The sequence below is a fragment of the Canis lupus genome, chromosome 16, assembly GCF_048164855.1.
Source record: "Canis lupus baileyi chromosome 16, mCanLup2.hap1, whole genome shotgun sequence".
Classification (NCBI taxonomy): domain Eukaryota; kingdom Metazoa; phylum Chordata; class Mammalia; order Carnivora; family Canidae; genus Canis; species Canis lupus.
The window spans coordinates 16,326,157-16,349,387 of NC_132853.1; the positions used below are offsets into that span (position 1 = coordinate 16,326,157).

The 23,231-nt window shown below is 55.9% G+C and overlaps 1 protein-coding gene and 1 long non-coding RNA gene across 8 annotated transcripts in view; one reads left to right on the top strand and one right to left on the bottom strand.

Annotated features, from left to right (window-relative positions):
- The window catches only part of ABR (ABR activator of RhoGEF and GTPase), a 186,487-nt gene that overhangs the window by 2,909 nt on the left and 160,347 nt on the right, over positions 1-23,231 (bottom strand). For 6 of the 7 annotated variants that reach the window (XM_072779152.1, XM_072779151.1, XM_072779155.1 and 3 more), the window contains 6 exons: positions 5,977-6,036; positions 5,639-5,748; positions 4,794-4,933; positions 3,635-3,769; positions 2,721-2,826; positions 414-561 (listed from right to left, as the gene is read on the bottom strand). In XM_072779152.1, coding sequence (XP_072635253.1) covers positions 414-561; positions 2,721-2,826; positions 3,635-3,769; positions 4,794-4,933; positions 5,639-5,748; positions 5,977-6,036 — 699 coding nt within the window. Of the gene's footprint in view, positions 1-413; positions 562-2,720; positions 2,827-3,634; positions 3,770-4,793; positions 4,934-5,638; positions 5,749-5,976; positions 6,037-19,122; positions 19,410-23,231 lie in introns of those variants that run through there. The other variant, XM_072779157.1, reaches the window with a different exon arrangement.
- On the top strand, positions 2,170-7,000 carry LOC140606172 (uncharacterized). The gene is made up of 3 exons (XR_012008564.1): positions 2,170-3,261; positions 3,406-3,471; positions 4,431-7,000. It is a non-coding gene; the product is annotated as an uncharacterized lncRNA (long non-coding RNA).

The following is a 23,231-nucleotide window of genomic DNA, read 5'->3' on the forward strand; positions in this document are numbered from 1 at the left end:
GGGCCACTCCGCAACCTCAGCCAGAAGCTTCCAAGCCTGCTCCAGAGGTTGGCTTTGGCTGCGCGGCTCTGCCTCCAGACTGGACTCTGCCCTGGATCTCGTAGGGATTCAGGGGAAAACTTCCTCACTTTGGAAGCAATCCTAGAGCTTGCACACATGAGGACAAGGCCCCCAGATGTGCCCAAATCGAGTGGCGAGATTGAGGCACCCCCAGGATTGCAGTCAGCCCCTGGGACAGATGTACTCCAGGCCCCTGGTGCAGAGCCCTGCCTCCCTGGTGACATCCTACAGACTCAATGCCCAGCTGCTCAGCAGGGAAGGGAGTGGCACCCTGAGCTGTTTTCCCTCCGCCCCCGAGGGGAAGCCCGTCGCACGACTCTGCCAGTCACAGGCCCACGCAGTGCTGGAGGTACCTGTGCCATGACATCATGGGACCAGATGTCTGCAGCTGACGTGAGGTGTGCTTTGCTCTCCACTTCTGAGGGTCTCAGTAACGTGGGGCCAAACACAGTAGCCAGGTTGTGAAGGGACATTTTGTTGACGGGTTCCTTCTCAGCAACCCTGAAAGGTGGGGGAGGGGCCACAGAAGTCACTTCTTAGCAGCCACTGGGAACTCCAGACCCTTGTCCTTAGCTAGAAGAACTGGAAGGACTCCCAGAAGGTGGGCACTGCCCACCCTAAGGGTAGAGACCTCTTGGTAGGGAGGGACGAAGCCAATGGACCAAGTCTCCAGCTATGTCCCAGTACGTTCCTATATTAGATTCCTAGCTCTCAGGGCCACCCCTTGATGGTAAACTGCCAGAATGAGGACCAACTCCAACTCCTTCGCCTTGGGGATAATGACATTACCAACTCAAGAACTTTCCCTCCTGCTCCTGCTCACCACAGCCTGTGGGGACGTCCTCATCACCACCACCGTACAGATGAAGAAACCAGAGTACAGAGGCGTGACGTGACTTGCCCAAGGTCACACTGCTAGCCAGCGGCAGAGCTGGGGTCTGACCCCGCACGGTCTGCCTTCAGAGCCCATGTTCTCCACCACCCTGTGCTCTCCCCAGAGTCAGCCAAGCTGCCGTGAGGTGCTCGGGGAGAGGGTCCCCGTGTGTGTGTGGGGGGGGGCGGGGAAGTGGCAGGGGTCAGCAGCAGCTGCTAACTAGACCTCGGTTCTGCCTGCTGTGCTGTGGCAAGAATGACCCTAATCCCAGATGGAGCCCAGGGGCTATTCTGTGCCTTTCCAGAAGGGTCTTCCTCATGGGACTCCACAGTTGCTTCCCTTTGGATCTTTCTCTGCTTCTTACCTAATGGGCCACATGCTCAATAGCTATTTTCTCTGAGTGACAGCAGGGGCTGCCATCTGTGGCTGGGGTCCAGGCAGACCCAGTACCACCCAACACATCAAAGAGGCCCTGGGCCTCCCTCGGCCCAAGGAAATGTTCCTGTGGCTGAGACCACTGGCCATGAGCAGTACCCGCCCCCACTCCCAGCTATACCATCATCCCCAGCCTCTAGACAAGAGCCACGGATGCGCATGATGACTGCTTTGGAAATGGGCAAACATTGCCCAGTCAGGAGGCAGCTGTGCAGCCAGCCCGGCCCCCGCTACACACACACACACACACACACACACACACACACACACACTAGCCAGGGGCCCAGATGTGGGAACAGACTGCCTGGTTCCCAGGGTGGAAAACCTAATGGATTTTCCCTTCCCACTCCTCTTCTGTGTGTCCTCTCCCCACAGTGCTCACCAACCTATGGGAATTGGCTGGGGCTTCGGTTCTGGCCAAACCAGAGGGAAAATGTCTCATAATGGGAAAAATAAGACAGCAGCCCCAGGCATTTCCAGGGCTCTGCTGGCCCTCCAGAGCTGGCCTGGCTGAGTCGCAGCCTAGAGCCCAGGCCCAGGGAGGAGCTGGCCCACAGCGTGGCCCCGGCTCAGGGTGCTTCCTGGTCCTGGGTGGCAAGTGGATTGAAGGGACACCAGGATGCTTTTCCTTCCCACTAACACCCGGTCCAGGACTGGGCTCCAAATCGAGTGGTGAGGACACCGTGAGGGCTGGTTTCCATTCTGAACTTTGCTGCAGGCATCGACTTGAACAGCTCTTTGCTGGACTCAAGGATAGAAGGGGCGGGCAGAAGGTGGGAGGGGGCTTAGGATTTGGGATCTGTGCCTTCCAAGGACAGAGCGTTGCTAACCTCAAGCAAATCTGTGCTGGGCTGGGGCTCAGTTTCCCTATCTGTTAGATGAGGTGTAGGTCAAGACCAGCAGGTTGCAAACTTCTGACTGTGAGCCACAACAAACACACTTGATGTCATAACCCAGGACACATGACCACGTGCAACTGAACAGAACAACATGCACGCTACTGCTTGTACCCTATGTACCCTAACAACATGTACCCTATGCTGTCTGGTTCCTTCCATTTAAAAATGTGAAACTGACTGAATGACCACTGACTACAGGATCCACCCAGTCGTTGGTTCTGGCCCTGTCTTTCTAAGCAATGTATGGCCAATATTTGAGGTTGTTATTAAGACTCAAATATTTCTCAAAACAGAAGAATTTGAAGGCAAGAGTTTGAAAAGCAAACTCTTACCATTTGATGGATGACCCAGCAGAGGCCAGCACCCATGAGGCAGGGCTGAGGAGGTGGGTTCCCCAGCCAATGAATGTGTCCTCCCCAGACAGTGGCCTGCCCTGGGCCCCCGCTCATTACCTTTTCAAGTGTTCCAGCAGGAAGAGGAAGGTGATGAGGTTGGGGTCGGGCAGGGTGCGGAGCAGGTGCATCATGCAGTTTTCCTTGGCAGCAGGGTCTGACAGGGCTGTGGGGAGAGCGGAGCTAGGGTGGGGCTCAGCTCCCGGGTGGGGAGGCCTGAGCAGACCCTGTGGGGGAATGAAGGGCCTAGTATCTTCCCGGGGGTGGGCTATGAACAGCTGATTCCTGTGGAAGCCCCCACCTGTGACCTGTAACTCAGTCAGGAGGCCGGCTGGGGGGAGCAGGCAACTTTGGACCCCTCCTGCATGGGCCTTCATGGCTCTTGCCCTTTCCCGTCCCTGGTCTAGGAGGCTAAGTTTTAGGCAACGAGAACACTGCTTTGAACATTTCCTCTCTTTCAGCTGCCTGTGATGCTGGAGCAGGCATTTAGCAGCCTTCCGTGGGGTTCCTCACTTCTTGTGGTGGCTGAAGCCCTGATCTGCCCGAGGAGGAGGCAGGGGAGAGGCAGGAGGGAATGTGCCCAGGCCTGGATTCAGCCCAGGTGGGTGGCGGCTGGAGCCCCGCTGGCAAGGCCCTTGGCTTCCGCCCCACCCGTGGCATCAGTGAGAGTGAGCAAGTGCTCCTCTGGAAGGCTGGGTTCCAGCCATCTCCAGTGCATTCCAGCCAGGCTTGTCTTTGGCTCTAGGATGCTGGCCCTGACCACCCACCTCAGGGCACATTTCCCTGGACACCAGGCTTTCCAAGCAAGGAGGTCAGTATTCAAGGAGGAAGCACAGAGGGCGGCCCACAGGGATAAGAGGGGAGAGAGGCAGCTGAGAGAGGGTCCAGCCTCTGGATCAGGCCCCAGCAGGTCACGCCTCACCCTCTCAGAGCCATGGACGTCAGCCCAGCCCTCTGGTCCCACAGAGCCTCACCGATGCCCTCCATGAAGGCTGGGTAAAGCCGGTCTGTGAGGAGGGGCTCGGGCAGCTCCCGGAAGTAGAGCTTTAGGGTGCCGGCGATGGCATTAATGTCCATGTCACTCAGCATCAGCAGGATGTCCTTGTTATCTGCAGAGGGGGTGCAATCGGGAGGGCACCAGCCTGAGCCCGTCTTCCACGCAGTCCTCAGCCAGGTGGGCGGGCCCCGCTCCATCCCACACGACACAGCCAGGGAAGCCCCCACCCACTCCATGTGAGCTCTGGTCTCCCCAGGAAAGGCAGGATGTAGGCAGTGCCCACAGGTGGTCTGTGACTCAGTCCTGTGGGGGGCAGGGGAGCAGAGCTCTTCATCCAGAGTTCTGGAGTCACACTCACACCACATGTCAGACACCCTCTTTAGAATCTCCCCACTGCTGAGCCTCCCTCTGGAAGGCCCCGCACATTTTTTACACGTAAAATCATGTTCTGACAAAGCCTCAGCTTCTAGGCTGCACCGAGGAGCCGTATGCCAGCACATCCCCAGTCCCTCACCCCCAGGCTTCCCGAACACAGGCCTCCCCTCGGCTCCCATGGAATCAGCACTGCCTGGGCAGTTCAGGTTGCCGGACTACTGAAGCTTGAACCAGCAAGATGGGGGAGAGAAGAACCAGAAAGGTCAGGCCCCACCACGGAGGAGTTTACAGGGCTAGAGGCAGCAATGTCCCTCCCCCAGGGCACTCGGGCTCTGGAGAGAGCAGAAGGGAGCCCAAGCCAGCCAGCCCAGGCTCGAAGCCCTTTAATTTCCTTACAGCCCACTATGCACCGGGGAGCTAGCAAGAAAGCCAGGAACACAGGAGTAAGGAAGAGCTGAGGAGAAAGGAGGCTCAAAACCTATAAGCTGGGTGACTTGGCCTCTCGGAGTCTCAGTTCCTCATCTGCAGCAATCGATAAGGGACTGGAGGGGAGGCGGATGTCACAAGAAAATACAGGCAGAGTCCTCACATCAGAGACTCCGAGATGGCCCACCGCGTGGCACACTGAACTGTAGTTCACAGGACAAGGCTCCTTGGCCATCGGCTACTTGGGGCCTCTCTGTGGACAAGGCCTCTGGTTCTCCTGCGCTCCCGGAGTGCCCTCTCCCCACCAGTGCCCAGGCAGGGCCTCCCACACTCACTGGCATCAAAGACAGCCTTCAGCGCCTGGATGTCCGTGGCCACCCCTGATATCCGGTAGATGCCGACCTCCTCGATACCCCTCTTCTCCACCTCCTCCACACACTGCCGCACGATGTAGGGCACCTTGGAGCGCTCCCGCCTGTTGGGAGGGGCTGTGAGGGGTGGTGGAGGGCGTCCCCTCCCCTCCATGGAGACCTCACAGCTCCCTCTCTGCATCCCTGGATGGCTCCTGCTTCCTCCAGAGTTGGGGCCTCGGAAGGGGCTAAGAGCCCCCTCCCCCCCGCCCCGCCCAACCAGCCCTGGGCAGGCCGCTGTACCACAGCAAGGGACAAAGGCAGGAGGAAGGTTTGGGAGACCAGCCCAAAGACTCCTGAGGCAAGAATGTTCCCCAGAACAGATCCCAACTTCAGGTGCCTACGTGGGACCTACACGTGGTCCACTGAGGCTGATGCTTGAGGTCCCGGAGACCAGGGACATGGAGGGGGTGGCAGGGAGCAGAAGGATGCAGACCCTTTCCAGAGGGGCAGCCACTCCTGGCTTCCGGCCTGCTGGTGTCAAGCCTCAACGTACACTACAGTTGTCAGAGCTTCTCGTTTATTACCAGAAGCTGACGGTCTGGGATTTTCACAGGCAATCTCCCGGGGTTTGTTTCTTTCTACAGCATCGTGTAGGATGGAGACCTACCCCAGCAGGCCACTTTTGGCTTCCAAACTGGCCATCCGTCACTACTGAGCTGGAGGGCAACCAATTAGGGGCCAGACAGGTTGGGGGGGGCTGGGCGGCAGGGGCTGCCAGGGCCCCCGGGCACCAATGCCAGCGCTCAGACACTGCGGGCGGCACCTACTTAGTCACCACGCTGATCTTCACGCCAAAGACGCCAGTCTGCTTTTTGGATGGAGTCCTCTTCAGGCTCATATCCCGGCTGGTGAATTTCATGGAGAATTCAACTTTGATCTGGTGGGGGGGAGGCAGGCACAAGGCCCCCCAGGTATGAGTGCCTGCGGAGCGCCTCCAAAGCCCGGGTCCCCTCCCCAGGGCTGTGGACGAGGGCCATCTCCACCACCCGGGGTGGAAGTGGGAAGGGTGCAGGCACAGGAGAGGGGACGGGGCGCGACAGCACCCCGAGGACAGCAGCCAGAGGCCCACCCACTGCGCAGACATTTCCTGCCTCTCCGGACTCACCCCGTTCATCTCAATCACATCTGTGTGCCAGTTCTTGGTTTCTACAGTTTGTGGATCCAACTGCAGAGAAAGGAAGAAGGAGAACGTGAGCGTGAGGGATGGAGATGACGGCTTGGGGGCAAGCTCTCTGCTGGCTGGCGGCGGTCACAGTGGGCTAACTGGTCAGGAAGGCAGGATTGGGGGCTATGGTTCTCTCAAAATCAGCCCTTCGGGGTGGCTCCAGCACCCAGCCCCTCCTGTCCTGGCTAGTAAAGGACTCCCCTCCTCCGTGAAAGGGCTGGGGCACACGAGTAGGCACGCTGGCCCATCACGCCTCCTTTCTTCCTGACCGCCGCCCACTGAGATGGGTTCTATCACCCACTTTGCAGATGCAGACACAGGCTCACAAACAGGAGGTGCTGCAGCCAGTGCATACGGAGGTGCTGAACGGGGGTGGGCAGAAGTCAGGGGCCCCAACTCAGGAGCCAGGCTGCCTGGATCTGAGGCCTTGGGATCCTGGCTCAGCCTCTTCTGCTTCATCTGCTCCCCATGGCCAGTAGCAGAAGCTGCCTTGTGGACTGTTGCGAAGGCTCCCTGAGACAAGTGGGGGTGAGCAGCTGACCTCCAAGGAGAAAAACACTCTGTAGGGAAGGCCCCCGGATTGGGCAGGAGCTCCAAGAAGTGGGGATGGCAGGGGAGGATCCGAGGCATCCCTCACGGGGGACAGGACTTCATTCCTCTGACTCAGTGGCCTTCAAAGTGTTTTTCCTTGCGCACCCACACAACGATTTGGAAAAATTATGCACTCCCCAGCACATTTGCAAGTCACCATCTGAATATTTCCAAAGCAAGTTTAAATAGTTGCAAAGAGTAGGACTTCCAGGATAATGTAAATATTTACATCTTAAAATAAAACTGTTACATCACTGTCTTCAGTGTATTCAGTGGGATCCAATTACCACAGCGATCTGATACCCACCATCATCCATGAGGAAAATACAAGCTCTCCTTTTCCCTTGCAGATATCCTGCATGGTTTCTTTGCCCTCCCAAAGAGTTTTGTCCTAGTTTGTACTTTTCTGTCTTACGGTCTTTTATTCATCACCCTATCATATTTTGCTTCACCAAAAATATCTGTACAAGTAGCAATGAAATGCTTCCTGAGACCACAAGGCTCCAATAATCAAGACACGTTCTAGATTAGTTATTACAGTGACCGGCAGAGCACAAAAAAAAACACTAATCAGCACGTTACAAATAAGTTCTAATGAATATTCAGCAGCCAAGTACCATCTTGGTGGGCTTGCGTCTCTTCATGAGGTGGGTAGAACACTTTTTTTGTTTTAGTTCGTGTGTGTATTTTGCTAGGGTGGAACTGGGTGCAGCCTCAATATGAGTGTGTGTATGTATGTGTGTGTTCTAAGTTGACTTATTATTTTTTTAGTAATCTCCACACCCGATGTGGGGCTCGAACTCACGACCCTGAGATCCAGAGTCCCAGGCTCCGAGACTGAGCGAGCTGGGTGCCCTGGGTTTTGTTTTTAAATACATAAAGGGTGAAACATCTTGTTCATGTAAGTAACTAGATGGAGCTGAAAATAGTTTTGTTATCGCAGTGTTAACTTTTTCCTCTTCAGCTGCCTTAAATTACCTATATACCTAATTAGCAAACTTTATTTTAAATGACCTCTCAGGGGATCCCTGAGTGGCGCAGCAGTTTGGCACCTGCCTTTGGCCCAGGGCGCGATCCTGGAGACCCGGGATTGAGTCCCACATCGGGCTCCCTGCATGGAGCCTGCTTCTCCTTCTGCCTGTGTCTCTGCCTCTCTCTCTCTCTCTCTCTCTGTGACTATCATAAATAAATTAAAAAAATAAAAATAAAAAATAAAAATTTATAAAAAAAAAAATAAATGACCTCTCAGCGGACAATTTCCAATAGTTTTGTGGAGAGCAAAGAACTAGAAAACACCGGACTTGTGAAAGCATTCATCATGCAGCCATCAGCATCTTCTATTTCTCCACATGTACCCCTATGTTTCTAGAGGCCCCACTGTTGGCCACCCAGGAGGCCTTGGCACCCTGGGCTGGGCCCCACAGCGAGCCCTGGGCTCCCGGCAGAGGAGGGCAGCTGGAGACCAAAAGCCCTTCTCAGGCAGATTGCTTTCTGGCAGTTGCACCTGTGGGAGCTGAGAGCCTACAGATGGGTTCTCTGAAAACTTTACCTGCCCACATACCGCCTGCAAAGTCTGTGCACCCCCAAGAGCATGTGCACCACAGTGTGGCCACCACTGTTCTAGTTTTCCACAGAGCTAAACAATTGTGTGGGCCCAGGGTGGGCTGGGTTCTGGAGCTTCCTACAGCTTGAGGGGACTCCGCACCTTTTTCTTCTTCTTTTTTTTTAAATTTAAGATTTTATTTATTTACTTGAGAGAGAGAGACAGAGATAAAGAGAGCACAAGCAGTGGAGAGAAGCAGAGGGAGAGGGAGCTGCTGAGCAGAGAACCTGATGTGGGCTCGATCCCAGGACCCTGGGGTCATGACTGAGCCAAAGGTAGATTCTTAACCGACTGAGCCACCCAGGCACCCACCCCCCTTCCACACCTTCTATTGTCCACACACCAGCTGGGGACAGGTGGCAGTGGCTCTGGGGTCTGCATGTGGGCCAGCTTTGGTCTAGGCCCTGCCTCCAGCAATAGGTTCCCTGCATGGAGGAGGGGTGGAATTGAGCAGAGAACAGGGGGAGAGCAGTGTGGACAGGACTCAGCAGCCCCCATGCTCCCTGACCCTGTCCGAGCACCTCCTCACACAGAGGAAGGCATGTGGGATACATCAGCCTGGCTGTGGCCCAGGCTCAATACTCCAGAAGCCCTGGGGCCAAGCGTCCTACTGGTCCCAGAAAACTTCCCTCTCCTAGACTTTTTTTGTCCCAAACCCTCACCAGGTCTGTGGCACAGGCTGCCCCTCAGGTGCCCCTGCACCTAATGCCCCTCCCATGCTCTAATCTCCCATGACCTGGCACTTCCTGGCAGCTGCCATGGACTAAGTTATTGGTCCCTCCCTGTTCTGGAGTGGCATCTGGGCACAAGTGGGGAAAAGCAGGGATTGAGAATCAGGCCTGTCTAGGTTCAAATGTCTGCTCTTCCACTCAACTGTGTGAATTTGGGCAAGTCACTTAACTCCCCCAAACCTCAACTTCCTCACAGGGGCATCCATACCACCTCAAAGGATTGTTCTGGAAAATAATCATAGAACTAATGTATTCTGAGCATTTCCTAGGAGTCTGACACAATGACAAACCCTTCACATATAGAATCTCAATTAATCATCCTAACAAAGCTGTGAGGTTTAAGCCTTTTTATGCTCCCGTTTTACAGATGAGAACACTGAGGCTTAAGGGGAATAAGGAATTTGCCCAATGTCACATAGGAAGTGAGAGTTGGGGTACAAGATCAAGTGTCCCTGACTCACCTGCCCTGCAAGGTAAGGTGTAAAGCACCTTGCCTGGTGCCTGTGTCTCTCAGCAGCAAGGTATCTGCTCTTTCCGTTATTTATTTAGAAAGGAGACATCAGGCCTCCTGGTGCCTGATCTGGGGCTGCCTCCAGTACAACTCTGCCATTTTTCCTCTCCCTATTGCTTCTGTTCTAGCTGCCGAGCAGCAACCTTACATTTTCCTGGGGGGAATGGGAGATGCAGAAAAAGCAACTTCTGATGCAAAGGCCCAGTTCTTGCCCTGCTTCTTCTGGGAAGCTTTCCTTGGAGAACTCAGGCCTTCGGTTCTCCTCTGCCTTCCTGGTACACCGAGACACTGTCCCTTTGCAGCCTGCTGGCACCCTCTGCTGTTGCTTCGCACACTTCACGGGTCCGAGGCCAGGGCTGAGTAAGGCGGCAGTCCTGTGTTTTACTGTGAGTCCCCACCACCGCCATATCCTGGGTGCCCTTAGCAGGTGCGGCCCTGGTGCCCCGACAATGAAGTTCTGTCTCCCTCCAGGCAGGCCAGCAGCCTCCAGAAACCAAATCTATTTTTAGGACGTCATTTAAATACAGAAAAGGGAGGGTGAGGAGTAGAGAGGGACATGGCACATTTTCCAGAGAAATGATGCTGCCTGAGCTGCTGTGGCTATTTATAACCCCTGGGAAATGTGGACTTGCTATTTCCTGATTAGATTAGTGCTGGGGGTGGAAGAGCCAGCCCCCAGGATGTCAGTGGACGCGAATACCTGACTGCTTACCGTCCGGTCCCAACAGACAGGTGCCACTACCACCAGCCCTACGGAGTGCGTACCTCGGCGAGGCCAGATCACCCAAGGCGGGGAGATAGATGGGGCTGCGAAGGCCAGGCTGGGGGAGACCTCCAGAGGGCCCTTCCTTCACCCCACAGGTAATATACAGTTGGGGCTCCCCCAAAGTAGGGAGCAGGCAGGAGACAGAAATGAGCCATAGGACATCCTGGAGAAAGTTATGAACAAGTGTGCCATCCATGCCGCCAGGAGCAGCTCAGTTATGTTCTGTTTGCCTTTGCATTTAGACTCAGTCAGGTCATGGCTGCATGTGCAACCCTCTGCCCAGGAGACACGGCTGACCTTTGGAACCATATCCACAAGAGACTCACCAGGTCATCTGCAGCGAAATCCTGAGCCCACATAAGGAGATGGAGACACTTTCTCAAAGAGAATCTGGCAGGTGGTTGGGGAGCTGCTTGACCAGCCTCGAGTCTAGGACAGGAAACCCCAGTGGCCTTGCAGGGGCTTGGAAAGGATCCAAGAACAGGAGGGCAGGGGAGGCATCCTCTGGATGGTGGGTGCACCTGGTTCCTCCAGGAACATCCTTAGGGAGCCTCAGGCCTAAGCCCTTCCTTCTTGCTGCTTTCTCGCCGGCCTGGGGCAGGTGACCTCAGTGCACCTCCTTCCCTCTGGCCTCCTTCATGGCCACCTCCCAGGGCCTGGGGTCTCAGAGGCACCAGCGAGTTTGGGGTCCCCATTCTTGCTCTCCTGGGTAGATGACACAGTCCGTGTTCAAACATGGGCCGTGGCCTTCCCACTGTACTGCACTCCTGCAGCCCTGCAGCTTGCCCCAAAGTCTTCTGCTGCTGCCATCCCCCACACCCTCACATGTGTCTTGTCCGTGGGCAGTGGGGCTTACCAGATGGAACCAGCAGCGGGGAGGCACAGCCATCAGTGTGTTACTTTGGGATGTAACACGGGGGCTCCCAGGCCTCCACTTCCCCTCCTCCACAAGAGCCCCTTGGCACCGAGCCCCTTTCCTCAGATCCTCACTCTGTCACTTCTACAGCACAGGCCTGAGGTCCTGAGGAGCCTACTTGATCCCTGACCTCCTGCCTCCATGGGCCTGGCTTCCTGCTTTCTTTCACTCCAGCACTGCTCTACCCTAGGCTTTCTGAGTCTGGGGCCTGGCATCCTCGGCCTGACCTGGGGAGGTGGTATGGACCTCTCTTGAAGCCAGTTGTTTCTAGGGCTAATAAAAATAAATGCTTTAACAAAAAGGGCAATAAATCTAGTATACTGGAGTTGTCACCGTCAGAGGTGAACGGGATACCGAATGGAAGGTAGAGATAGCTGGCTGTGCTTCTGGAGATGCCTGCCAGAGGCTGAGTGCTGCGCTGTGGAGACCAGGCTCTGAGCCAGGTGTCCCATCTGACGGGGGTACACTTCCTGTGGCTCCCAGGCCAGTGGCCACGGTGGCGGTACTGGGTTGGCTTTTTCCTGCCCTCCCTCAAGTGTGTCCACATGCTCTGGGCTGGGTCCCCTTGGAATGCCAAAGCCAGTCTGTCATTGGGACAGACCACAGGCGTGAGAGGCATGGTAGGGCTGGCAACGGGGGGAATAGGGAGCTGCCAAGGCCTGCCTCTCCTCCCTCTTGGGAAGGGTACTGGAGGATTCCGTCAACGTGGCTGCTCTGAGAGAAACTCAAAGAGGCAGGGTGGAGGGGGAGGGGGGATGCCAGGGCCTAAATCCTGCCTTTCAGCTCAGCAGCTGGTCTGGAGAAGACCACACTCAGGATCCGTTAAATCACCCCATTTTCCAAGAGGCTGGCTCCCCCATGATTAGGCCAGGCAAGCTCTGCCCCGCCGGCCCTCACCCTGCAGGGTCAGGCCCCCTCTCCCAGGGCAGCCCAATGACAGGCCTGTGCTGACTATATGCAAGTCCAGGATCATGCCTCCCCTCCCCCCACCCTCCCTGGACTTTGAAGTTCTTACAGGCCCACATATGGAAAGGGTTTAGCAGCTCTGAATGAGGCTTTTATTGAAGCCAGGTTAGCCTCATAGCACCCACTGTGACCTGCCTGCCCCAGCACTTGGCAATCCAGAGCCTCAGTCTGCTCTGAGCCTGCCACACTTTTAGTCCTTGGGCCAGGCATGGCTGCAGATGGCACTCAAACCTGGGCTGCTTCGGGAGGCCCCCAAAGCTGGGTGCATCTCTCCCAGAGCCCTGAGGCCCTGTCTTCCTCAGTGCTGTCCGCACCCCACCACCTTCCCTGCTTCACATAATCTGGACACTTCGCCCCAGAACCAGGTCTCAGACAAACAGGAAGCTGACTCGCCTCAGCTCAGGGCCATGTCGGGGGCACCAGGGTAATGATGGGAGGGTCACCCTGGCCAGGGCCAGAGCAACACTGAGGCAGCCCAGAGGGGCTCATCTCCAAAGTTGGGAGTGGGAGGCTGAGGTCCCAAGCAGGAAGCTTCATGCTCATTGCCATGGGAAAGCTAAGGGCCTGTGGGAGCACCGTGGGCTCCGTGGCCTCCCTCTGGACTTGGAGTACTTCGGTGAGCATTATGAAAGTCCTGCTCTGAAAAAAAAAAAAAAAAAAAAAAAAAGAAGAAGAAAGAAAAGAAAGTCCTGGTCTGAAGCTGACCTCATCCTCCCTGCCCAGGCCAGGAATGCGATCTGGGCATAGAGCTGTCCCTGGGAATGAGCAGCCCTGGCGATTCCATGTCCTGGGCCTGCTCTGAGGACCTCTCAGCCCTGGCCCTGGTCCCACATGCTGAGAGTCCCACGTTCACTAGACAGCACTAAAAGTAACCGCTCGTTTCTCTGAACAGCGTGCTAAGCTGGGTACCCCAGGCAGGAAGGCACCCATCCAGGGCATCCAGCCCTGACCCTGATGGGCTCCATGAGCACCTAGACAATCAGGCAGCTAAGAAGAGCCGAAGACCCCCATGGGGCTCTGGCTCTCCACCCAGGCAGGGCGGCCCACCAGCTGAGAGCCGGGTTTGGGTGGCAGCTCCTGCATGGAGCCACTCCAGTCCTTCTGGGTCACTCTCTGAGCCTCAGTTTCTGCATGCAAAGCAGAGTAGATAATAATAACTCTGCATAGGTTATCACCTCTCACGGCACAGGCTGAGAATGACGTCTGGGACTCCGCCAGTGCTCAAAACTTGACAGCATCACTAAAACCAGGCTTAAGCTCCCCAGCAGCTTCCCGCTGCACTTTGATTAAAAGCTGAACTCTTTGCTGTGGCCTACAAGGTCCTACCCCATCCGGCCACTGCCTGCTCCAACCAGAGTGACCTCCTACCCTCGCCCGTGGCCTCTGTCTGCTTCTGAAGACGTCATGGCCACCCCACCAGCCACAGAGTTTTTACCTTGATAGTTCCTCTGCCTGGAATGCCTGTCCTGGATCTTTCCAGAATTGTTCTTTTCTTTCTTTCTTTTCTTTTTTTTTTTTTTTTAATTTATTTATTGGTGGGGAGGGGCAGAGGGAATGAGAGAGAGAGAGAAAGACTTAAGCGGACTCTGTGATGAGCGTGGAGCCTGACAGAGGGCTTGACCTCACAACCCTGAAATCACAACCTGAGCTGAAAATAAGAGTTGCACACTTGACCAACTGGGCTACCAAGGTGCCCCCAGAATCCTCTTGTCACTTAAATCTTGGTTCGAAATTACCTCTTCCAGCAAGGCTACTCCTTCCCCATTACTCCCTAGTCCATTACCCAATTTTATTTTTTTCCCAGCACTTGTCCAGCTTGACGTGATCTTATTTATTGCCTGACCCTTCTGTAGACAAAATGTTCCATGAGATTAAGGGCTCTTTGCCTCCCACCTGTGGCGTGCCCAGTACATGTAAGGTACCCATCGATACTCAGGGACCGAATGAATGAAATGGGATGTGGGATATGGAGAAAGCAATGCCTTTCCACCAAAGCTCCTTCAGGACAGGGGTCAAGAAGCCCCACATTCCTGCTCACTTCTCTTCTGCTGTGTTCAGTGAATGGCTGGCCTTGGCCCAGGGGCAGCCCTGTGACCTCTCCCACCCAGACTTTCCCAGTGTGTTGAGAGTTTAAGGCTTAGGAACAGGAATCTTGAGACATGGCCAACATCATCATATGAGCTGGATCTAGGAGATCATCCTGTTCAGCTCCTTCATGATACTGATGCCAGAGAACTAGAAAGGTGAAGAGATTTGCTCACGGTCACACAGCCAGTAAAGACAGCAGACTCAGGGTTAGAAAAATAAGGCCCCTTGACTCCTACTAGCCTGGTAGAGTCTCTAACACCCTATGCCATGTGAGCCTGAGGGGTGTAGGTGCTCCAAGGAGGGGGCCAGAGCACAAAGAAGGCTTAATGCATGCGATGGGAAGCAGAGCTGTGGCTGTCATTGCTCTGGCTGTGCCCATCTGAGGCACCAACCTTGGCAGGGATCACTGTCCGGGACACAGGTGGTTCTAGCTCCTGGCCGAGGCATAAGTTCCACTCTCAGCCAAAGCAGAGCTGAGGAAATCACTGCGGGGTTACGGTGCCCTCCCAGCCCCTCTGCGGAAGAATCCCAAGGGCAGTGCTCAGGGTGGCTTTTCTTCTTTCTAAGCATACCCTAGGGACAAAGGACAATGAGGCCTTAAACTAAGGCTCACTGGGATTCTGGACGGACTCTGGTTTCTCCCAGGGATTGGGCATGCAGGTTCTCGACATGCGAGAATGTGCGTTCCTCTAGGTGTTAGGGAGCCGCTGGAACACAAATACTCTTCAGGTCCCCAGTGCTACCTGATAGGGAAAAGGAAGCCAAAAACCGCCTGCTGACCTGCTCCCAACAATTTGGGCAGCTGACAAGGCCACGCAGCAGTGGGCTGGGCGTGCTCCCTGACCAAAGCCTGGCAACTTCCCCGAACCAGCACCTGCAGAAGTTTCTGGGCTCTTTCCAAAATGTTGCCCTCCTGAGGCCTCTCTGCCTCTGGATACTACTGCAACACTGGGCTCCAACAGCTTTGGCCTTTCAGGAACCACACTGGTTGGCAGGCTCAGTTCCTGCTGGTCCAAGGCCATCTAAACACTGGGGCACCAAGCCCAGCATGGCTGCCTGACCAAGCCACCTGTGGGCCACAGAGATATTGGAGAGGCCAATGCCCTCTCTAACCTCCCCAGCACCCTGCCAGCCACACTCAGAGTAGGGGTTTTGTGACCCTGATCTAAAACAGCATACAACTGTACAGACAGGTGGCTCTCTACATGGAGGATCCATAACCTCTAGGAGATTCTCAGAGTTGAGGATCCCTGCTCTGGGGAAATCAAACAGGTCTCTTGGGAGCTAGCTTAGTAGAGAAGTAGGGGCACTGGCGGTCAGGAAACCAGTCATGTGGCCGGAGAAGTAAGAGCCTCTCACTCTAGGGAGTGAGCAAGTGCTATGAGAATGGTCGTGGGGATGCAGGGAAGCGGCTCTGCTCTCCATTCCCACTCTCCAACCAGCCTAGTTACAATCCTGGCTCTTGCAGAGGCCCAGGGGGAAACGGGCCAGCTGTAGGCATCTCCAGCTCAAGGGAGAGCTGCTACTGTCGCTTTCCTACAGCTGAGGGATTGCCAGAGGGGTGCAAGTGGGCATATGAATGGTTACCATACAAGCCAGGGTCCCTTCCCTCCAGCAGATAAGGCAGAGAGGGGCGGGGCAGGGGAAGGGAGCAGGGCCGAGTGCGGACAGCCAGGGCAGGATAGATGTCTCCCACGTAAGGTTTCAAGATCTTTCTTGATGCCCAGAGCCAGATCATGAAATAAAATTAATAAGCCCAAGACATATCTACGTCTGACAGCCTAGCACCCTTGTACCCTCAACACCTTGAATGGCCAGCAAATGGCAGGTAAGCCTAGGGGGTGTACACACAGTTTACATACCTGGTGCTACCTGTTAGGAAGAACTGTCAAGTTAAATGACAGACTCTCGGAGGGGCCAGGAGCTGTCTGGCAGTCGCAGTCAAGACGGCAAGAAAGGGACCCTCCTGAGCCCTAAGGTTTCTCAGACAAATGGCCCAAAGGCGGGGGGGGGGGGCTGCCTATCCTGTCCCTCCTCAGGCAAGACCTCTGACTCTCCTCTTAAGTATGGGGAAGCAAACCCCGTCACAGAGCAGCTGGAGTCACTCTGTGGTTCAGCAGGAAATGCTTCCATTTGCCCTTCTGGTCTCTAGCTTCTGGACAGAAGTTCTGATGCAGGGAATTCTCAGCCCCACATGGCAACCCCTCAAGCAGAGACAAGGTCATCAGGAACTGACCTCCACTCTCCCCTACTCCTCTGGGCCCTGCCTCCAGACACACCCACCCCAAATGCTTCCAGCTTGGCCTTGGCCTCACGGGGTCCTGCTAGCCTTTCTATGGTTCCCACAATGACCCCATGAGAGCCTTTAGACACTTTGGGGGACAGGGGATGGGACTCCTCCTTCAGCCTCTCCAGTCCTACCTAAGGATCCAGAAGCAGGTGGGAGGGCAGGAAGAACAGGCACCTAGCCTGGTCTCTGTGTGCTTTGAGGCAAAAAATTTAAGAATTGAAAATTAAGGGAAAAAATACAGGAAAAGGAAAGTAGAAATGTGAAGTGCCGAGAGCACCGGCAGAACCCACAAACCCCATGCCACGTGTCTCCTCTGCTCAACGCTTGCACAACAAACCAACTGCCAAGTCAGAGGCCAGAAGGAGGCTTCAGCCCCAGAACTTTCTTGGGCGCAAGAACCACCCCGAGCCCCAAAGGAGAGCCTGTCCAAGCAACAGCAGACCCCCAGGGCCAGGGACCCCCAGGTTGATCCCAGGGCTCTTCCATCTGAAAAGATTCTTTAGCATGGGGTTCCCAGATGAGTCACATTCATGACCCCCCTCCAGCCTTTAATGTAAAGAATCTTTAGTGAAATGGGACTAGGAGGGCCACAGTGTCCTGGCATCCAGAGCATCACATCTCAGGGCGAAGCTGGTGAGGGTTAATGGGTGACCCCTCCTGCCAGGCTGGGCGGTACCTGGTGCCCTTCCCCCAGGCCGCCTAAGCTGCTGCCTGGTCCCAGCCCCCTAGCTGGCAGCCAGCCTGAGCCTGAGCCTATGGCACCAAAACAAATAGGTTAATGCAGGCGGGGAGGGGGGGGGGCAGGGGGGAGCAGGCGAGGAAAGAAGGGGAGCAGGAAGCAGGCTGGCTCTGCAAGTCTCCCTGCTTGCCCACTGGCCTGGGCACAACAGGGTGAGTGAATGGCCCACCACGCAGACCCTTGTGTCTGTGACACTGACACACTTTGTCACACGGCAGGAGCTAGGGGCCTGGACCTCTGCCTCATAGGGGTACCCCAGGGCCAGAGTCACCCCGCAGTAGCACTGATGCCAGTGGGCTCAGCAGTCAAGCACCTGGCTGGCCCACTGCCCTTGCCCAGAAGGCACAGTCAGACTTGCAGATACATGAGGCCACCAGAGGCAAAACTGGCTAAAGAAATCCAAAGTGGATTCTTAGATCTGCCAGTCACAAACGCACAGGGAAAGAAAAAAGTCTGGGATTTTTGGGGTTTAAAAGTTGCCCCTTATTTGCCAGCACCTCCCCCAAAGGACAGGAAGGTGGAATGCCTCTGTTTGGCTGGCAGCAGGCCAGGGACCTGCCAGGTCAGTTTCTTGCCAGCCCTGAGGTTTGGGAGTGGACAATGAGCTCTGGGCTGGTATCTGCTGGCCTCAGCAGGGGCTAGGGGACAGGGGGGTGTGCAGGGAAGGGACGGCTCCTTGCTGCCGGGCACAGACAGCTGCCTCAGCACAGAGGGGCTCTGGTAGCAGCTGAAGCCAGCAGAGCTCTGCTAGCCTGGTCCCTAGAGATGCTGAAGGTGACACAGGGGCCAATGCAGGACAGCTCAAGTTGCTGCCCTGCCCAGCACTTTCCAGGACTGATGTCACCTCTGGAAGGTCAAGTATGCCCTACTAGCAGGGGGTGAAACTTGGCAAGGAGCCAATAGGCCCGGGATCGCTTCCTCTTGGCAGGTGCTGGCTGGCATGGAGGACTCGCACGGAGGGTTACCCCTCCTCTGAGCGACAAGATGGTTTGCAAATCTCCATCCGCCACAGGGAATAGCCAAAGCCTCCATTGAAGGATGGGCATGGCCCTTGCCAGCCAGGACAAGCACCCCATGACATCTTGCTTAGGCATTTAGTTCAGGCTGCAGTTATCAAGTGCTTACTGTGTTCTAGGTGCTGGGTCTGGTTCTTCCTTGGACACCCTGTGCCAGGGCCCAAAGACAGCCCCAAGGTGGCCTGTCCAGCTGCAGGACTGGCAGTCGGCCCTGGCCCAGGTTGGTCTGAGCTGCCTGCTGGGTCAGGGAACCCCTGGCACACTGGTGCCTAGCTGGCACTGGGCCAGCAGTTGTCTGGGTGGTCCCTGATGAGGCATCCCCCTGGATGCTGGAGCCCGAGACTCAGCAGCTCCACTACCTCCACACGACCCTCCCTTCCTCCTTGGTGGGGCATGATGCCCTCAACCCCATACAAAGAAGTCTTACATGGTCAGTGGTGTTGAGATGCCTCTACCAGTGCCCCTCAGTAAAGGGGCAGCCAGCAATGTCCACTGGGTTCGGGAAGGGGGTCCAGTTGGGGCTGGGGGTGACTGAGACCCAGGAGACTCCTGCTTAACCACTCACTTTCCCACCTGTATAGACTCAGAAAGGAGCCAGAGGGTTCTCTCCCACAGGAGACAACCCCCCTTTTCCTGACACAGGGACAGATGAAGAGAAAGCAGCTGGGGTGGGGGGTGGGGGTGGCAACAGCATTAATCATCAATTCACGGCCACTTAGAGCGGACCCGCACCGTACCCCGGCCTCCGTCCTAGGACTCCATAACCAGGCAGGAGCAGTCACGGGTCTCCAAGGAGGGTGGGGAAACAGCGGCCCCAGCAGTCCCCAGCCCTCCCACCACTCGGTCCCCCCACCCCACCCCGCTCGCACCTTTTGGCGGAGCAGCTTGCTGCGCACGCGGCCCCAGAGCCGGGCGCCTGTGTTGGGGGGCCGCTTGCTCCCCGGCTCGTCCAGCCGATCCAGGCAGCAGCGCTCCAGAGGCTCACACACCGCCTTCAGGCTGCAATCCGGCTGAGGCAGAACGTCGGTCATGCCGGCGGCGGCAGCGCCTGGCCCGGCCCGGGACTGGCCCGCGGAGCCGGAGCCGGGCTGGGCGGGAGCGGCGAACGCGGAGGAGCCGGAGGGGCGCCGAGTGCTCAGCCCCCGGGGCCGGGACCGCTACGAGCCGGCAGGGCAGCGCGTGGTGGGAGGCGCGGCTTCCTCCTCCCTCCCTCCCCCCTCCCTCCCCCCCTCCCTCCCCGGAGACGGCCTCCCGGAGGAGCGGACCCGCGCGGCCTGGGCCCTCTCCTCCGCCTGCTGGTCCCCGCGAGGCTTGCAGGGACGCCCCGGAGGGTGCACCCGGCCCCACCAAAGGAAGTGACTCAAAGGAGGCGCCGGCGGCTGCCCCTCCGAAAATCCCAATCTCTGGGTTTTAACTCTTGGCAGGCTGGCTCCGGCTCGGGACCCTCACTCAGCCCAAGTACTAACTAAAGTTTGACAAACGGCTAAACACAATCCAGTCCCTTCCCTTCTAGATTCCCGGTTAACCCCTTCACCACCAGGCTGCTCCCCGGGGGCCCGCGGGGTGCCTAAGGGAGGCTTGGGAGGAAGCCAGAGGGGGTCGGCAAGGGGCAACTGCCCTTGCCCTGGCGAAGGACCTGCCCTGCCCTGGAGTTCTGCCTCCCGAACTCCCAACTCCTGTCCCAAGGCACCTCCCTGGATGCCAATTTGGTGACAGAGCCCGACACAGGTGGACTGGCACTCACAGACCTCTTCTTGGGAATGTGAAGAATAAGGAAGATCCCTAGCAGGGCAGCCTCTGGGCTCCAGTGGACCGGAAGGAAATGGCCATTATGGGCCATCTCCAGGGACATGAGCAAAAGCCAAGAATGACACTGGTTACAAATGCCCGGCAAAGGTGCCTCTCTGATGGCCACTTTTAACCGTGGCCCCGTGCACCTCAGCAGAAAAGCCCAAAACAGGTTTGTACTGCCAGGGGCATCGGACACACACTGGCAAAGGGGCCATCAGCCACTTTGTCTGCGCTGCATGGCTCAGAAGGCAGAGAAGAAAGAACTTGTTCTTGAACCCTCAAGTTGGTAAACATTCTAACCAGAGTGAGAAGTGAAGCATCAAATTAGAGTCTGGTGCCTGGGGAAAAAGAGAAAGGGCTGAACCCCCAGATAGTTAGGGTACACCAAACCCAGAGGCACCCAGGATGTGACATTATGTATCGCTAGGCTCAGAGTAGGAAGGAAACCAACATTTTCAGGGTACCACCCATGAGCCAGGTCCCATGCAGAAGACTTTCAGATATTCGATTGCATTTAAGCCTCATAACTTTTGTGATGCTTATGTTGCTGTCTCTGTTTTTGAGTTTTGAGGACTTCAGCTCAGGGAGGTAAAGTGCTCCCCTGAGGTCACCCATCTGCAGCTGGGGAACGACAGGCCTCTTCCAAAGCTATCGGTGCTCATGACCCCTGGGCCTTGCAGAAGTGTGGCTGATTCTTTAGATTCAGGAAATGGAGCTGAGTCTAGATTTCTTGGTTACCCCAGGGCAGGTGGGTCAGGGCACAGAGCTAGCCCTTGGCAGCTCCACTGCAAAGATAACGGAGACCTGGTCATAGTAAGAGCTGCCCTTAATGAGTGATGCGATGGACACCATGCTAAATTTCCACACAGATTAACTCAATGCTCCTCAACCTTATGAAGTAAGTACCAGCACCCCCATTTTCCATTCAAGGAAATGAAGGAGACTGAGACGTCAAGCACTCTGCCCAAGGCCATGCTGGACTGGGCCATAACCAAGGTCTGGCTGACAGCACCACCGTGATATCCTGGTAGAGCAGGCTCTGGTCCTGCCCTCCCCTCTGCCTAGCTGGTGGAGGTGGGGTCCTGGAGCTTTGCAGGGCTCTGGGGGCCCTGTAGGATGGCTGGGCTAGCTCCATCTTTTCTAGGGCTCCACATGCCATACCTGCTTTTACACGGTACAGACACGGCTGGGCTGCCAACGCGGTACAGACATGGCTGGGCTGCCAACACTGCACAGAGCCTCCCCATATCTAAGTCAAAGTTGCCCAAAGCCACTGCAGCTATACAGGTTTGGTCTATAACACCTTGCCCAGTACTCCCCAAGGGGGAAGGAAAGAGGCCCAGAGACGCAGGGACACAAGTATGTCTCCTGCTCAGCTGAGGCCTGAGCCACCCTTCCTGACCTGTCCCCCACCTGCCCTTTCCAGGGCACCAGGTCTACCCTGAAGAGTCTCTCTCCAGTCCCACCCTGGCTGTTACAACACCTATTTCCTCCAGGGCCGCTCTGCTCTTTCCTGCAGTCTTCACTTCTCCAACTCATTCATTTCATTCAAGAGGCACTAACTGAGGGCCTGGCTGAGTCCAACCCTGGGTGGAGGCAAAGGAATCACAGACATGAATCAAAAGCCTGTGCTTCATAAAACTGACAGTCCAAGACATGGGCTTAAACACCTTTTGACAGGAAGCAGTAAAGTATTTGTGCATTTGGCACATACCGAGCATACACCTACCATGTGCCATACCTAGATGGACAAAGCATCATCTTCGCTTTCAAGAAACCCAGTCTTATGCCATAAGAACAATACAGATAAAGTACAATAACAGTTGAGAAAAAGGAGAGAAAATTTCTAGCTAGAGGAACCACGGAAGGCTTCCTGGAGGAGGAGGGGTTGGCATGGCCCTTAAGAGCTGTGGAAATAGGCCATCCACCCTGGCTTTCCTCTGCATTCCTTTGGCTAATGTGCCATTGCTGCTTGTGTATCTGGCTGGTAAGGTGCCATTATAATTGCTGACCATGTCAGTGTGCTTGGTACCACCAGCTGGTTAACTTCAAAACTGGCCCCTTGCTGGCTTTCTAAGGTTCTCTTCCCTCTATCTGGATCATATGCCATCGGGTACAGATTGGAGGAGTGCATTGCAAGGTGTGCAACCCCCCTAACCGGGTGTGTGGGAGAAGGAGGGCAGTACAGATCCTGTTCCCGACGCCCCAGGCTCAATAGTCGTCTGGGTAAAGCAAGCTCCGATTGGGTGAAAGCTGGCCAACTGGTCTCCATGGTGACATAAGCGCCTTAGCAGATGGGTAGCTGAGTTGGGAGGCTCTTCCCTTGAGGTGTTCATCTTCCCTGCCTCCCCGTGGGCTGGGGGCTCTCTCTGGGACAGCACAAATTTGCCTTCTCTTCCTTCAGCCTGACTCACTCCTTCCCGGAATCAATGGTCTAGGATAGGAGCAGGCTGCAGCAGGGGGCGGTTGGGGTGTGCAAGACAAATGTTCCCAGTCAGTTCCTCAAAAGCAAAGGTCTGAATTCTGGACCTTCCAGCCCACCATGGACCCTTTCTCATCTCTGCTGGATGGTCTAGGCTCAGGCTGTTCTGACCACCCAGGAAGGGACCGCATTCCCTCCTCCCTCCGTCCATCCCTTCCATCCAGCCACACCTGGCAGAAACCGCCTCTGAGGACATGCAAGGGCCCCCTGTCTGGATAAACAGAGCCCAGGCAGGAAGGCCCACATGAACAGATGTCGCTGTCTTTGGAATTAAAAACATTTCTAGTGGACTGTCCTGTCCTCCCTCATCTCCCCTGCCTCCCTACCCCTACCCCAGGCTCTCTGCAGGAGTAATGAGAAGGGCCATCCTCAGGGAGATACATGCAGGGCCCTGGGTTCTACCCAGGGAGGGGTATATCCTGGGGCTCTTGGGGCCAGGCATACAGCCACAGCTGGGACTGAGGCAAAATCAGGTAAAAGTGATCATCAGCAGCATCACTGCAGGAAAAAAGGCCAACAGGGAATATATGCAGCCTGAGATGTGTGGGCGGGAGAGGCAGGGACTGCCACCAGTGCTGCCTTGGTGACAGCTGGGGGTGGGGACAGCTTCCAGGCAAATCCTCTAGCCTGTGAACACGAGGAAGAAGGTTCTTTCTCAGAACTTTGGGATGCTGCTGCCACTTTCTGGAGTGACCTCCTTTTTCC